Source organism: Zingiber officinale, chromosome 8A, assembly GCF_018446385.1.
Source record: "Zingiber officinale cultivar Zhangliang chromosome 8A, Zo_v1.1, whole genome shotgun sequence".
In the NCBI taxonomy this organism is placed as follows: Eukaryota; Viridiplantae; Streptophyta; class Magnoliopsida; order Zingiberales; family Zingiberaceae; genus Zingiber; species Zingiber officinale.
In genome coordinates, this window is record NC_056000.1 from 43,715,189 (window position 1) to 43,730,335 (window position 15,147).

The window sequence follows — 15,147 nt, forward strand, 5'->3', positions numbered from 1 at the left end:
ATTTAGGTCAGTAAATTTCTGTCAAAACTCGACCTAAAAAATTTAAATTTTATCCATTTCAGATTTTATGAATTTATGTGGTTGCAAAATATCGTCCATTTATTTCAGACTTTTAAAGATGTTTTGAGTATTATATTAACTTTTAGCAGGATCTGATTCTATGTTGAGCCTGATCTTGAGTAGACCTGACATCTCCACCGCCACGTTGTGTAATTAAATTATGATATTAGTTTTTAAAAATCAAGATCATTATATTCATTCAGTAAATGAGAGAAAAGGAGATTAAAAAAGTAATTTGACTGAAGTTGGAATGGAAAGACCAACCAGATAAATGTATTCGTTATAGTTACCAAAATATAATGCGCTGATAAGTTCTTAAATATGCTTTCGTTGTAAATTCTCGAGTAATTAACGGAACTTCGAAAGAGATTTTGACTTTGGAAAATAGTCAGATTATTTAAGATCGACACGTCAGTATTGACCATGCCGTGCAAATCGCCACGTAGAAACCTCACCTCCTGCCCGCCCGCCACGCGTCTTCAATTCTGATTTAATTTTATTTGATCCTTTCGCCTGTGAATAAATATCTTAGGCATCGGACCGGCAAGCAAGAAATGGAGGGTGCGAAGGAGAGGAAGGAGGTGGCGTCGGCCGAAAAGAAGTCGGCGACTGAGCTGCCGACGGAGAGCAGCCCGTACGTGACGTACAAGGACTTGGAGGACTACAAAATGAAAGGCTACGGCGCGGCCGGCCACCGGAAGCCAGTCGACAAGCCAGGCGGAGGAGGCGGCACCGACGCCCCCACTCTCGCCGGGAAAGATCTCTCTGCCACCGCTGCCGACCGCTAAGGAACTGCGAATCTGGCGTGCCGTTGACTTCGTCGCTTCTTAATTTGTAGAAGGAAATAAAAAAGAGGGAACGTGCAATTTAGGTTAAATAATGGTGGGGCCCTTCCTCCACTTAATGAAGACTTCCACGTCGACCCCGAGGCGCCGCGCTGTCGAATCTATCTCTTTTTCTCCCCCTCTCAAAATCTAAACGGATAAGGTCGCCGCGTCATGTCAATACTCGGGATCGTGTAAAACGTGCGAAATTCTACGGGCAAAGTGCAAGTTCGCCAAATTTTTTCACTTTGATCCTCGAAAAATCTCCTAGTTTTTTAGTTTACATAATTCAGTAAATTATGTCTTACCCCCGAGTACAGTGAGTTTGTATCATGTCGATGAATATTTTAGACATAATTTTATAAAGTTGAGACTAATTAAACTTTTTTTAGAGTTTGTATATTTTTTAAAAATAAGTTAGCTTTCACATAAAACGTTTCCATGATAAAAATATAATTTCTTAACTTTTTGTGAGTAAAATGTAAAACATAGAAAAATTCAAGGGTCAAGGTGAATTTTGTTCCTTTTCCCCAAATTTGTGTATAAATCTTGCACGCCGTCGACTGATCGAAGTGAAAGAAGAAATGAAGCACAATCTAGCGGTTCTCGTCATGCTACTCTCTGCTGCGGCCGCGGCCGCCACCGCCACCCTCCCGGAGCTCAAAGGTCAGCATCCAACTTCGAAATTTAGTGACTGTCCATTTCCTATTTAGGCTTCAATTTCGTCAGGGCATGAAACAGGGGCGGCGGCGGAGCAGGCCATAAGAGTCCGGCGAACGTGGCCGTGCTGCGACCGCTGTGGCGGGTGCGCCACCGGTTCCGACGAGCCGGAGTGCCAGTGCCACGACCTGGTGCGGCGGTGCCACCCCTCGTGCCGGAGCTGCGTCCGGTCGCCTCTCAGCGTGGAACCTCCCCTGTTCTACTGCTCCGACCGCATCCCCGGCTACTGCCAGCGCCGGTGCAACTCCGGCGACAGCTTGCAGATCCACTGATCTTATTTGGCAAAACAAAAAAACTGCAATGTTTTTGTTGTCAAATTCGAGATCTCATGAAGCAAGATTACATGGTTAGTTTTTTAATCTTGTGCCATATTTCTAGGAACTGTAAGAACAGATCTGTGATTGAGATGAACAGATAGATCTCCAGTTATCGTTTAAATTGTTGATTACGACTCAAACAAAATCCTTTGCGTGGCCCTTTCAACAACAACCAAAAAAAAACAGAGTGGTTGGAATTAAGCCGATAGACCATAGACCATAGACCATAGAGTGGTTGCGTGGCCCTTTTAATACGTAATTTCTTTTCATGCCCTTAACAATTAATTATACATTTTTACGAAACTGCCCTCGGAAATTTGGATCTTCCATAATACGTCTAAATATTTTTAGGCACTTGTCTTTCCATCTTCTAATAATAATTATTTGTTAGGATTAATATCTTTAAGCACTTAATTTTTTTTCTTACATGATTAATTGAGTGAAGGGTTGTTTTAGTTAACTTGAGTTTTTAAGCTTCGACTATGATAGACCCATACTAGTTGAGGAAATACTTGTATTTCTCCAACCTTTTTGTAACATATTCTGTTGCTCCAAGATTCTGAAGCAACACACTCAAGGAACCATCTAAATATCGTAGACTCAGATTGAAAGCTATTCTGTGACAGAAACTGATGCTTTTATTCTTCGTGAAACTTGCAGATGCTCGCGAGGCCTTCCATGGCGAAGCAATACCTTGCCTTTCTTGTCCCTGAAGCCTGCCCAAATTCTAACCGACTCGATCACTAAATAAACTTCCCAGATTTCGTCTCTAATAACAAGCTCGAACTAACGCTGCACCCGAATGGACAGTCTCTTCAAGCAAATAAGGTCGGCTTTCTTCCCAACCGCTCATAGGTTGGATCAGAATTTCAACTGAGTTCTCCTCCTCTTGTTCATTGCCAGGGTGAGATTTTCTGACTCAGGAGAAGAACGGATAGCACCGGAGAAGATTGCATCACTTAAAGAAGGTAATCCATGTTGCCTATCACCAGCTTTGGAGGTTCATCCATGGCCGTTGTTTTGTAGGGAAGAAGAGGAACCGTAACTGGTTCCAGAGGCCATTTCCTGGGGAAATGAGCGGCATCGACGACACTGCCGATATTGAGTTTGCAGCTGCGGCTGCAGCGGCTGCTTACGCTGTCGCTTTACTGGACGAAGAAGAATCCCTCGATCAGAACAAGAGAACCATGAAGGTAGAAGACAACATGAACAAACCCCCTGAATACAGCAGAATAACCAGATGGTTGACTGGTAAAGATCAGAAGGAAGATGAAATTCAATCAGGTACTTTTTCTTGTTCTATGCTCCTCCAATTTTTCAGAGGTGAAGAAACTTAAAATTTTCTCACGTTATCCATGTCAGGAGGTTCTTCAATGAGAATCGGAGGAAAGACGCAGGATGAGTTTGGCATTGGCCAGAATCTTTCCATGAAAAAGAAGTCAACTTTCTCTGACAAGACAAGCAGCAAGAAACCAGAGCAAGAACAAAGTCAAACAGGTCCAAAAACCCTCAGACCTACAGACACGATTTCTAGAAATGCTAGCAGGAAAACAACTTATACCCCGAAAGACGAAACGAAAGTAGATGCATGGGAGAGAGCGAAGATGGAGAAGATAAGGAAAAGGTAAAAGTGTACCTTTATTTTTCTGGCGAATGTATTCTGTTGATATATCTGTTTTTCAGGTATGAAAAACTGAAGTCCTCGATTGCGGAATGGGAGGACGAGAAGAAGTTGAAGGCGAAACGTCGACTGGAGCGCAAAGAGGTTTACGATTCTCATAAAATCCTAAAGCACTTCAATAATCTACAGAGAAGTACGAGGCAACTTACATGGTTTCATGTGGGATCGATCTGCAGGGGTATCTGGAGCTGCAGCGTGCGAGAGCAGTACAAGAACTTCGTGATGAGATGGCGAGAATAGTCAAGATTGCTGGTGGAGCAAGAGCCCTCGCAGAAGAAAGGAGAAGAAATGATGAACAGAAGACGAAGGGAAAGGCGAGGAAGATGCGATCCACTGGGAGTTCTCCTCGTTCCTGCTTTGGTTTCTGACGTATCCTTGAATGCGTTGAACGTCGCTCGCTGTAAATCTGTATAGTTTGTATAAAACAGCAAGAAAAAGGAAAATAAAAAATAAAAAATCAGCAGTTGGAAATGATATTGCTATTTCTTCTTTCTTTTTCCATTTTTAGAACCACATCGGTCGCTCCTCTTGCCAGGCTTCGCCTCTGATGAGCGCCACCAGTTCGATTTCTTCCTGGGAAAGCACCGCACCTCAAATCTGCAAGATATCTTATTTGGAAGCTAAATCTATCTTCTTAATCCATTTCCACGTGATTTGGATTAATTTGCCTGCATCTTCGTCGACAAAGATGGAAGTGCATTGATCGTTTTGCGCCGGAAAAGATTGAATCTTTGCTGACGTTTTGAGTCGGCAAGTTGCAATCTCTAGCTTCCGTTAGGCGTCTATGATATCGGATTTTAGGGTTTTCAGCAATCCGTCAAAATTCCGCCGCGGAGGCGATCGGCGTGCTCCCCTCTCCTCCACCCTCTGATCTCCCGGAGAAGCGGAGATGAGCTGGTGCACCCCCGGCATCTGTGGACCAGGGTCCGCACGCTGAGCCTGCTGATGGTGCGGTTCCTCAAACGGGGGCACGGCGCCGGGAAGCCCTACGATGAGGAGCGCGACGAGGGGTGCGGCGCCGCCGTGCGCCAGGCGGAAAGTCCGATACTGGAGGACGTGAGCTGGGATGTCCTGGCTTTCGACGACTACGATGACGACGACTACGGCGTCCTCTTCCAGGACCAAGGGGAGCCCGCCGCCGGCCGCCCCCGCAAGGCGCCGCTTATCGGAGATGAAACGCCTTCTGGTAAGCCTCAAAGCTCCGGTCAAGCTGAATCTCGCCGACGATCAAATATCACCATATGTTTCCATTGCTTCTTTTCTTCAGAAATCGAACTGTTTAAGGACAGGTACGCAAAGCTGCTGCTTGGCGAAGACATGTCCGGTTGCGGCAAAGCAGTTCCATCGTCTCTTGCACTGTCCAACACCATCACCAACCTCGCCGGTGCTTTCCTGTTCCCTCGACCATCATTTATGCAAAAAGATTTCTTGTGAGTGATGGCAACAGAAGAAGTAACATTTTCTGTTATGCTTCTGGATCAAATAGCATCTATTTTCGGCGAACACTCGCGGTTAGAGCTGATGTCTGCTGAAAGGAAAGCGAGGTGGAGGAGGGAGATGGACTGGCTTCTATCTGTTACTGATCACATTGTTGAGTTTGTTCCTTCCAGGCAGACATATAGAGGTCATATGACACTCTGTTTCGAATTTGTCGATCGATCGATCGTTCAAGCAAGCTTAGCTCATTTGTTCTTCTCCTCCAACTGCAGATTATGATAACTCAGCAACGCGGAGATCTTCAAATGAACATCCCCGCGCTTCGCAAGCTAGATGCGATGCTCATTGTAATAAGAATTCTCCCGCAATCTTTGGTAGAATGGATTGTTCTAAGCTTACAATTCTAAGTTCGTGGCCTCTCAGGGCTCTCTTGACGACTTCGAGGACCAGACCATGTTTTCGTATGTCTCAAGAGATGCTGATGAATCGAAGAAGGGAAATACTCGAAGGGACGACGATAAATGGTGGCTTCCTATGGTGAGAGTCCCTCTCGGCGGACTCTCAGAGTCATCCAGGAGATGGATTCAGTTACGGAAGGATTCAGCTACACAGGTACACAAGGCAGCCATGGCAATCAATGCTCAAGTTCTCATGGAGATGGAGGTGCCTGAAACCTATGTCGAATCTCTTCCTAAGGTTAACACTAAACTTAAACGATGATCCTTGGTTTCAAAATGTGTTCTGAAACAATTCGAGTTAGTATCTGACTGTTTTGGTTTTTACATCATGTCGTAGAATGGGAGGGAAAGCCTAGGAGATACGATCTACAAAAGCATCACAGACGATGTCTTTGACCCCGAAGAATTCCTCTGAAGGATGGACTTGTCAACGGAGCACAAGATTCTCGACCTGAAAAACAGAATCGAGGCCTCGGTTGTGATATGGAAGAGGAAAATGCAGGACAAAGAAAGCAAGCCCTCGTGGGCTTCGACAGTCAGTTTGGAGAAGAGGGAGCTGTTCGAAGAGAGAGCTGCTGAGATAATCTTGATTCTCATCAAGCAAAGGTTTCCCGGCATCCCTCAATCGGCACTCGATATAAGCAAGATCCAATACAACAAAGTAATTCAAAAAAAAAAAGGGACTATGAAATCTCTCGATCTTCTTTGAAAATGTTCCAGTGTTGGTTCTAATCGATTTCTTCAGGATGTAGGACTATCGATCCAAGAGAGCTACTCGAGGATCTTGGAAAGCTTAGCTTTCATGTTGATTTCACGAATCGACGATGTTCTTTACGCGGATTCTATCGCTAGGGGTCCAACCACCAAATGTCTAAAGGGAAGACAATTCCCGCCTAACGTGGCGGCAAAGACGGGACATGCGAAGATGCCCCTCGAAGTGAAGGCCGGCAAGAAGTTTTCTTACACGGAGCACGTAGGAGTCGCTAGAAGTCCTACCGCTCGCCATTGAGGGTAGATAGAGCACGTACAAGAACCTCTCGATTGTGTTCATGGTAGATAGAGCCTTTGTAGGTCTTACGATTTCATTTACTCTTCCATGCTTGTCGGCCCGCCGAGAAGAGATTCTACTGAACTGTGATGCATCATTCAATCCATTGCATCGAATGTTTTGATTTCGATTCTAGTTTATTGTTCCTTGTTTGTCAAGGGGATCGACTGGGACTTCAGGAGAAGAACTTCCCTCTTCTTCTCTAATATCCATGAAACAATTAACAATTTAATTTTCACCGATATTAAAATAAAAAAAAATGCACCTTTTGATTTTTTTCCCAAATAAAATTTTCCTATTTTTTTCACATAAAAATATATTTAAAAATGAAAGTTCATTATTAATGTGTTAACTAAAATTCTGTGGTCAGATGGACGGTTGAGATCTATTTTTGTTCAAACTAACTCTTTCACTCCAAAATAATAATAATAATAATGTTTTCTGACTAATTTGGAAAGTAGCGTTTTAATAAAAGCCCTTCGTGTTCTTATTCTCGCCCTTCTCATTTTATCCACCAGACGGAGAAGGAAACTGGTACGCCTTTCCCGATTCCCTCCCTCCAAACCTAAACACTCAAGATTAGGTTTCCGAATGTTCTGGTGATCGATCCTCTCCCTATCCTTGTTGCTTGATATTGACGGCTTCTGTTGTTGTAAGAATAGAGTATTGTGAGGGTTTCCGGAAGATGAATCGCCGGTCGTCCGTTTCGTCTTATACGTCGGCAGCGATGGCCTCGTCGAAGAGAACAGAGGCGATGGAGGTTTCAGCCAGGTTTACGGCTGCCAGAGCGGCGCAGGGGAAGAAGAGGGTCGCTCTTCGGGATATCAGCAAACAGAGCAATGTGTTACGCGGTACTCCTAGCCTAGTAGGCGCTAAGGGGGCCAATGTGGGTATCCTTTCTTTTGGCTTTTTTCTTCTTCTTCTTTTTTTCCTTTTCCTTTCAACTTGTTGGGGGGAAAATGATGCGATCTTTGAGCGGAATCTACACGTTTCGTCATGATTTAACACTGAGTTTTAGTCTTGGCAATTGTTTTTATCAAGTGATTTTTTTTCTTCGACATCAAGAATTTCGTAATTTAGTATTTCTGACCATGGTTAATCTAGTGATGCTGCAGTTTTTTTAATGTTTTATTCGCTTTGAAAATTTCTTTTTAATAACTTTTATATACGATAGTATTTTAGCATGTCATTTTGAACAAGAACTATGAAGAGTGAATTTCCAAAATTGTTCTTAGGTTCAACTTTTATTCCATTAATTTTTGCATGATGTAACACTCACTATATATTTTTGAAAAAAAAAATCAAAGATAAAAACAGCATGAGTTCTAATTTATACGAGCAAAAAAGTAAGTAAGAAATTTGACTTTAATGTGCAAAAATATAAGACTTGAAACATCGATGGCTTTTTTTTTCCTAAAGAATATTTTTCCCAATTAAATTACATACTCCGTGATAAGCACAAAGTAAGCAAAATATGTTATGTATAATTATTTTATTCCTCACTAAAGTCACGTGAATTTTTTACTCAGTGGAAAGAGGATCCTAGTAGAGGGGCAAAAAGTTTTAACAATTAAAATATATGTAATATTGACAGAAACTATAGTCTCTTCATTATTATCTATAAGCTATTCTATGGTTGTTCCTAAAAAGTACTTGTGAATGACTTTGATTAAATATAAGTATGGGAAATTTTTAACTTGAAGGGCACACTATTTTAGCCTGATTAAAATTCCTTAGCTGCTATTGTTTTTGAGTCCAATAGTATAGCTTGTTTTAAGTGCCTAGTTGTTCACTTTTGATGACGCTGATTTAACAATGGCATTATTTGCTTTGAGGTGGTTGTGTCAACTGTCAAGTTCAATATTTTGGACTTTTGGATACAGTCAAACTCATTCTGAACATATCTTGGGATCCTCTAATGCTGCAGAAACTGCATATATTGGCTAACTAAAATATTAAATGAGTTATTGCAGTATCTTTTTGGTGGAGGAATATTTGACTGAGCCATGATAATCACCTTTTTTTTACATGTTACCCTCTTTTCATTTTTTCTTTGCTTCTTGATCTAAACTTTTTAATCAAAAGTCTATTGTGGCTTAAGATGTTTCTATTTTCAATTACATTGCTTGGAATGCCATTCTTCTTTATTTTTCTTCTATCTCTCTAGTTGATCACTAACTACTATTGTGCTTGCTTTCAATGATTGAGCATGAGCGTAATATTTTTGTCATATTTTCTTTGTCCACACGTTTCTTAGTAAATAGCTAATCAGTTTTATCATGGCTATTCATAAGCAGACCAATGCTACAAGATCAATTTCAATGGTCAAGAAGGGGTCTTGCACTACTTATTGTGATTCAAGATTGAGTCAAACCTCTTCAGTTCTTTCAGCTGCTATCAAACCAAATGCTATTGAATCTAGCAACAAAAGTTCCCTGCCACACAGCAGTGTGTCTAAACCTGCAGTTGTTACCTGGCTAGTACCTTGCACTGCCCTCAAGTCACCTAACTTTTCTGGGGATTCTGTTTCATCAATGTCCACATGCAACTCAATTCAAAGCCCTGAATTTGAGTATATAGACAATGGAGATTCTCAGGCTACAACTTCTTTGGAGAGGCAAGCAAATGAGGATCTAAACATCTCTGAGCATGTAGCTGTAGCAGGTGCATTTTGATTAGTTGAATTATCCAATTATGTTTTAATGCTCTTTATTTAAGGTTCATGATTCTATGAAATGGAATCACCTACTATCTATTTATTTTTTTAGTAAAGCTCTACTTTTTTAGAATTTTTGAAACCAAGTAGTTTAGAAATCAATCTCTAGCTGGGTTTTGTTTAATTTGTCTATTGATATTGTTGATAATATTTATCAGAGTCAAAATCAAAGAGTAATGGTTCTATGCTGATGGAAGTTGAAGTTGTGGAAGTTGATACAAACCACAATGATCCTCAGTTTTGCACTACACTTGCTTGTGATATTTACCAAAATTTACAGAAAGCTGAGGTGATATATTCCTCTTTGTTATTTATTCTTTTTATTCTGTTGTCTTTTATCCTCTTTGATATTTCCAAATATTTTCAATAATTAATGATATGTACATATCTTCAGGACATTATTGTTTCTTATTGATTACTAATGATATTTTGGTATTTTAGACCACTGATGTTGATCTTGGTCATGTATGATATGTGCCCTGCAGATTTATTATGATTTTCCTTGTTAATTCTCTGGATTAGTTCTAAAATTTTAATATTAATGAATTAAGGCTTTTAATTTTCAATCCGGGTGTGTAATTTGTTCATTGGAGTGCCAGAGTATAAGGTACTAAGCTTTAAAAGATATATATGTAGGACCGTTTAATTTACTAACAATCTTTCGATCACAATGATATTATAAGATGTGCAATTAAGTATAATATTATTGACAAAGGAATGGTAGTAGATGAAGCGTTTTGTTGGTGTTGCTCTCGACGCGGAGACTTGCTCGAAGACGATCTTGGTGTAGATAATGAGAGCACAATGTAGAAGAGTCGTTTGTTCAGAAAAGTGATCCTTGACTCTGTCCTCGAGCCTTCTTTTTATAGCCGAGCTACCAATCGATCAGATCCCACTAATCCGACTGAACTTTCGAATTTGAACTTTATCCGTCAATTGATCTTGATGATTCGTCGACGGAATCCAGTGAACCTCCCCGAGTTCGCGTCCAGCTTCTCAATCTGATTCACTGCAAAATCAATTTGATCCATCGACTGAACCTCTTTATCCATCATTGCAAAATCAGGTTGAATCTCATCACTTTAAAATCTTTTCTTTTCTTTTAAAAAATTTATCGAGTATGCAACGGAAATTGAAATAAGAAGATTAAAAGAAATGACACTTTGATTTTTACTTGGTTCGGAGCTCAGCCGTCTCTTACTCCAAAAACCCATGACCCGTCAGATCGTATTGATCGGTTAATTTACTAACAATCTTTCAATCACAATGATATTATAAGATGTGCAATTAAGTATAATATTATTGACAAAGGAATGGTAGTAGATGGACCGTTTTGATCTCAATTTAGAAATCTTCATTAGTTTCTTCTACTGGAAGAACGTCTAAGGCTTGTCCCTACCGAGACAAGACCTTACTGCACTCCCACTAGGAGCTTATCTCAACTCACCTGCCAAACATCTTGTCCTCTAGACCTGTTTGGACTTTCTCTGCTCAATGTATGATTGCCTGATTCACTAAGACGTTTCCTGTAATACTAAATTAGTACAATAGTAAGAATAGTAATGCAAAATAGTATTAGTAAAATTATACTTAGGTTGACCAAAATTCGCTAGTCCGGTCGACCTTGCGCGATCGATCGGAAACCTTTCGGTCAACCTTGCTTGGAGTTCACTCTTCCAAGACTTCTCATTACCTAGGGTCACCTCCCCTTTCCACTGCTTAGGTTCACTCACTAAAACTTTTCATTACTTAGTTTCATTTACTAGGACTTTCCACTATCTAACTTCACTCACCAAGACTTTCACCACCTAGCTTCACTCATTAGGACTTTCACTTTGCTTGGAGTTCATTCCTCCAAGATTTCTCATTACCCTTGCAATCATTCGGTAGAGTACTCACTCGACTAGGTCAACCTTGACCAAGCAACATTAAACATATTGTCAAACAAACATCAAAATCCTAGAGGTCGATTGCACCAACCATATATAGTGATAGAAGCATCCAAATAATCAATATTTCTCCTAAGATTTATACAGTATATGTCGAAGGAAAAAAGATTTTTTAACATACCTAGCTTGCGTGCCTTTGGCCTTGAAGTTATGATGTTCGTGTAAATTTACTTCTCAAGTTGAAGACAATTGTGATCATTGATAAAGTGGGTTGATTGCATAGCACTTGCATTAAACATTTTCTTCTTCGATCTGTGAAATACAAACTGTACTATTTCCTTTTCAGTAGTTTCTTTAATCCTGTCCTTGATAATGAAGTAACCTAGCTATGCAGTTAATGTCAGACTGGAGCTTTACCTTTGTATTTGAACTGTCTGTAAGCTAGATCAATCATCAAATGCCTTCGGTTAGGCTGAAGCCCTTGAACTTGATGAAGTATTTTTATCTTTAAATGCTATGCCTAACGCTTGTTTTGTTTATAATTTTAGTTTGTGTGATTAAACTAAGTGGAAGATTATATTACAAACTTGTAATTCCCATGCCTTACTGTTTGTCAGATCGGCAATTATACTTATATGGAACAAGTCGCTTATTTCGTGCTATTGTCACACATCATCGGCCCATTGCCGGCATTTGCGAGATGGGTCTTTGGGCCACCTCAAAACAACCATAGCTCTGAACCATTGAATTATTAGGGTTTTAGGGTTTCCCCTTGATGATGATTGCCACTCTCGTGGATTTCCTCAAGATTCGTTTGTACAAAGACAGTAGACAGTGATTGGGTTTGATTCTTGATCGAAGTAATTAACGGGATTGCGCACGCAGGTTTAGAAATTTAGGACGCATTATATCGAGCGCGGATCCTCTTGCCGGCAAAACGAGACTGAGGATGTGCCATTGATGGAGAGTGATAATCCCACTTAATTTACATGTGGGGTTATCATTCTCCATCAATAATACTTGCCATTTAGATTTTTTCACTTTACCTCCCTTTAATTAATTAATTATAATAATAATAATAATAGTGGGCTCCCTGAGAGTTGACAGATTCACATTTTCTCAGTGACACTATGTTGATATTGATTTTTTTAAAATAAGAATCACGGTGATCAGGATCAATTTGATTTTAGTCTGGATTGGATCCAATGTGGGTTTGATCTTTAGGAGATTAGGCCTAATATGTGTTTAGTCTCTAGGAGAGTAAATATAAATTAATTAACTGAAAGTTAGTATACTACTAAAGCACTTCTAGATACTCTGAAATAAATAATGAAAGAAAACGTGGGACTCTTTATAATTTTAGAAATCTATCGATCCAGAAATGAATGTAATATGAACTTATTAATTCGATCAATAATTTTTGACCGAAATCTACTAATAGAGATAGGCTATTTGAATTTTTATAAATTTATACTCGGATTGAGTAAGCAAAAATAAATAAATATGATATCAAATCCTAATTCAGATGAAGGAACACGGTTTCTGTGGTGGGCAAAGACCTAATCTGAAAGAAGACAAGACCCAACTTGATCTTAATCAGGATAATTAAGAAGGACCTGGTCTCCACACCAAGCCCAACCTTAGTTTATCTCTTAGCGTGATGACATCCTTCTCAATCATTTCCCTGTTACCCTCAAGAGGACCCTCACCAACGCCAACAAAGACAGAAAAACCACCTACTGACCAAATATTAAATATTAAAGTCAAACATTATGAAATTCAATTCAATGGCCTCCCATGAATACCAAGCCTTTGCAATATAGTTGATCAGTTCCATGATAAATAGATATGGTGTCAAGAGATCTATAAATTATTTCCCCTATTTTTAAAAATAGGAAAGTAAATGTAAAGCAAACGCCGTGTTCCTAGTATTCCTTAATCACAATTAATATTTGACATCATATTCTTTATCTTGTTATTATTCAACCCTATGAGGTAGATGTAAATTTACATAAATTCAAATAATCTAGATCTATCAGTATATTTTTATCAAAACTACTGTATTCGTTATACTTACCAAAATATAATGCGCTGACAAGTTCTTAAATATGCGTGCGTTGTAAATTCTCGAGTAATTAACGGAACTTTGAAAGAGATTTTGACTTTGGAAAATCGTCAGATTATTTAGGATCGACACGTCAGTATTGACCAAGCCGTGCAAATCGCCACGTAGAAACCTCACCTCCTGCCCGCCCGCCACGCGTCTTCAATTCTGATTTAATTTTATTTGATCCTTTCGCCTGTGAATAAATATCTTAGGCATCGGACCGGCGAGCAAGAAATGGAGGGTGCGAAGGAGAGGAAGGAGGTGGCGTCGGCCGAAAAGAAGGCGGCTCCGCCGCAGGAGGAGGCGACGGAGCTGCCGACGGAGAGCAGCCCGTACGTGACGTACAAGGACTTGGAGGACTACAAAATGAAAGGCTACGGCGCGGCCGGCCACCGGCAGCCAGTCGACAAGCCAGGCGGAGGAGGCGGCACCGACGCCCCCACGCTCGCCGGGAAAGATCTCTCTGCCACCGCTGCCGACCGCTAAGGAACTGCGAATCTTGCGTGCCGTTGACTTCGTCACGTGAAGGAAATAAAAAAGAGGGAGCGTACAATTTAGGTTAAATAATGGTGGGCCCCTTCCTCAACTTAATGAAGACTTCCACTTCGACCCCGAGGCGCCGCGCTGTCGAATATATCTCTTTTTCTCCCCCTCTCAAAATCTAAACGGATAAGGTCGCCGCGTCATGTCAAAAATCGGGATAGTGTAAAACGTGCGAAATTCTACGGGCAAAGTGCAAAATCCCCAAATGTTTTTCACTTTGATACTCGAACAAGTTTCGTAGTTTTTTAGTTACAGAATTCAGTAAATTATAACTTAACCCCTAGTACAGTGAGTTTGTATCATGTCGATGAATATTTTAAACATAATTTTATAAAGTTGAGACTAATTAAACTTTTTTTAGAGTTTGTATATTTTTTAAAAATAAGTTAGCTTTCACATAAAACGTTTCCATGATAAAAATATAATTTCTTAACTTTTTGTGAGTAAACTGTAAAACATAGAAAAATTCAAGGGTCAAGGTGAATTTAGTTCCTTTTCCCCAAATTTGTGTATAAATCTTGCACGCCGTCGACTGATCGAAGTGGAAGAAGAAATGAAGCACAATCTAGCGGTTCTCGTCATGCTACTCTCTGCTGCGGCCGCGGCCGCCGCCACCGCCACCCTCCCGGAGCTCAAAGGTCAGCATCCAACTTCGAAATTTAGTGACTGTCCATTTCCTATTTAGGCTTCAATTTCGTCAGGGCATGAAACAGGGGCGGCGGCGGAGCAGGCCATAAGAGTCCGGCGAACGTGGCCGTGCTGCGACCGCTGTGGCGGGTGCGCCACCGGTTCCGACGCGCCGGAGTGCCAGTGCCACGACCTGGTGCGGCGGTGCCACCCCTCGTGCCGGAGCTGCGTCCGGTCGCCTCTCAGCGTGGAACCTCCCCTGTTCTACTGCTCCGACCGCATCCCAGGCTACTGCCAGCGCCGGTGCAACTCCGGCGACAGCTTGCAGATCCACTGATCTTATTTGGCAAAACAAAAAAACTGCAATGTTTTTGTTGTCAAATTCGAGATCTCATGAAGCAAGATTACATGGTTAGTTTTTTAATCTTGTGCCATATTTCTAGGAACTGTAAGAACAGATCTGTGATTGAGATGAACAGATAGATCTCCAGTTTTCGTTTAAATTGTTGATTACGACTCAAACAAAATCCTTTGCGTGGCCCTTTCAACAACAACAAAATAAAAAACAGAGTGGTTGGAATTAAGCCGATAGACCATAGACCATAGAGTGGTTGCGTGGCCCTTTTAATACGTAATTTCATTTCATGCCCTTAACAATTAATTATACATTTTTACGAAACTGCCCTCGGAAATTTGGATCTTCCATAATACGTCTAAATA

General features: G+C 40.7%; 5 protein-coding genes and 1 pseudogene across 6 annotated transcripts; all 6 read left to right on the top strand.

Moving 5' to 3' along the window:
* Positions 1–1,408: 1,408 nt before the first annotated feature.
* Positions 1,409–4,076, top strand: LOC122008727. Its single transcript, XM_042564561.1, has 8 exons — positions 1,409–1,550; positions 1,626–1,950; positions 2,582–2,749; positions 2,825–2,889; positions 2,948–3,205; positions 3,284–3,545; positions 3,605–3,686; positions 3,779–4,076. The coding sequence occupies exons 3-8, from the start codon at positions 2,724–2,726 to the stop codon at positions 3,968–3,970; spliced, it is 885 nt and encodes a 294-aa protein (XP_042420495.1). The 5' UTR covers positions 1,409–1,550; positions 1,626–1,950; positions 2,582–2,723; the 3' UTR covers positions 3,971–4,076.
* On the top strand, positions 1,469–1,876 carry LOC122010736 (Bowman-Birk type trypsin inhibitor-like). Its single transcript, XM_042567228.1, has 2 exons — positions 1,469–1,550; positions 1,614–1,876. Exons 1-2 carry the CDS (start codon positions 1,469–1,471, stop codon positions 1,874–1,876), a joined length of 345 nt encoding a protein of 114 aa, XP_042423162.1.
* Positions 4,077–4,226: 150 nt separating the features above from the next.
* LOC122008728 (rho guanine nucleotide exchange factor 8-like) lies at positions 4,227–5,223 on the top strand. Its single transcript, XM_042564562.1, has 2 exons — positions 4,227–4,788; positions 4,870–5,223. The coding sequence occupies exons 1-2, from the start codon at positions 4,548–4,550 to the stop codon at positions 5,034–5,036; spliced, it is 408 nt and encodes a 135-aa protein (XP_042420496.1). The 5' UTR covers positions 4,227–4,547; the 3' UTR covers positions 5,037–5,223.
* Positions 5,040–6,667, top strand: LOC122010737 (annotated as a pseudogene).
* Positions 6,668–7,060: 393 nt separating this feature from the next.
* Positions 7,061–9,650, top strand: LOC122011913 (cyclin-A1-1-like). The gene is made up of 3 exons (XM_042568345.1): positions 7,061–7,431; positions 8,843–9,209; positions 9,420–9,650. Exons 1-3 carry the CDS (start codon positions 7,231–7,233, stop codon positions 9,629–9,631), a joined length of 780 nt encoding a protein of 259 aa, XP_042424279.1. The 5' UTR covers positions 7,061–7,230; the 3' UTR covers positions 9,632–9,650.
* Positions 9,651–14,285: 4,635 nt separating this feature from the next.
* LOC122011448 (Bowman-Birk type trypsin inhibitor-like) lies at positions 14,286–14,930 on the top strand. Of its 2 annotated transcripts, none has more exons than XM_042567840.1 (2): positions 14,286–14,438; positions 14,514–14,930. In XM_042567840.1, the coding sequence occupies exons 1-2, from the start codon at positions 14,354–14,356 to the stop codon at positions 14,762–14,764; spliced, it is 336 nt and encodes a 111-aa protein (XP_042423774.1). In that variant the 5' UTR covers positions 14,286–14,353; the 3' UTR covers positions 14,765–14,930. The 2 variants fall into 2 exon arrangements, with proteins under 2 accessions (XP_042423774.1, XP_042423773.1); XM_042567839.1 differs by having other exon boundaries at positions 14,330–14,438; positions 14,502–14,930.
* Positions 14,931–15,147: the final 217 nt, after the last annotated feature.

Bases quoted from the DNA above. Each gene is read 5' to 3' on its own strand.
- LOC122010736 (XM_042567228.1), top strand. From the start codon at position 1,469: ATGAAGCACAATCTAGCGGTTCTCGTCATGCTACTCTCTGCTGCGGCC. The intron at 1,551-1,613 runs GTCAGCATCCAA...CAATTTCGTCAG, and splicing joins CACCCTCCCGGAGCTCAAAG to GGCATGAAACAGGGGCGGCG.
- LOC122008727 (XM_042564561.1), top strand. From the start codon at position 2,724: ATGGACAGTCTCTTCAAGCAAATAAG. The intron at 2,890-2,947 runs GTAATCCATGTT...GTTGTTTTGTAG, and splicing joins GATTGCATCACTTAAAGAAG to GGAAGAAGAGGAACCGTAAC. The intron at 3,206-3,283 runs GTACTTTTTCTT...TATCCATGTCAG, and splicing joins GGAAGATGAAATTCAATCAG to GAGGTTCTTCAATGAGAATC.
- LOC122008728 (XM_042564562.1), top strand. From the start codon at position 4,548: ATGGTGCGGTTCCTCAAACGGGGGCACGGCGCCGGGAAGCCCTACGAT. The intron at 4,789-4,869 runs GTAAGCCTCAAA...TCTTTTCTTCAG, and splicing joins CGGAGATGAAACGCCTTCTG to AAATCGAACTGTTTAAGGAC.
- LOC122011913 (XM_042568345.1), top strand. From the start codon at position 7,231: ATGAATCGCCGGTCGTCCGTTTCGTCTTATACGTCGGCAGCGATGGCC. The intron at 7,432-8,842 runs GTGGGTATCCTT...ATTCATAAGCAG, and splicing joins TAGGCGCTAAGGGGGCCAAT to ACCAATGCTACAAGATCAAT. The intron at 9,210-9,419 runs GTGCATTTTGAT...AATATTTATCAG, and splicing joins TGAGCATGTAGCTGTAGCAG to AGTCAAAATCAAAGAGTAAT.
- LOC122011448 (XM_042567839.1), top strand. From the start codon at position 14,354: ATGAAGCACAATCTAGCGGTTCTCGTCATGCTACTCTCTGCTGCGGCC. The intron at 14,439-14,501 runs GTCAGCATCCAA...CAATTTCGTCAG, and splicing joins CACCCTCCCGGAGCTCAAAG to GGCATGAAACAGGGGCGGCG.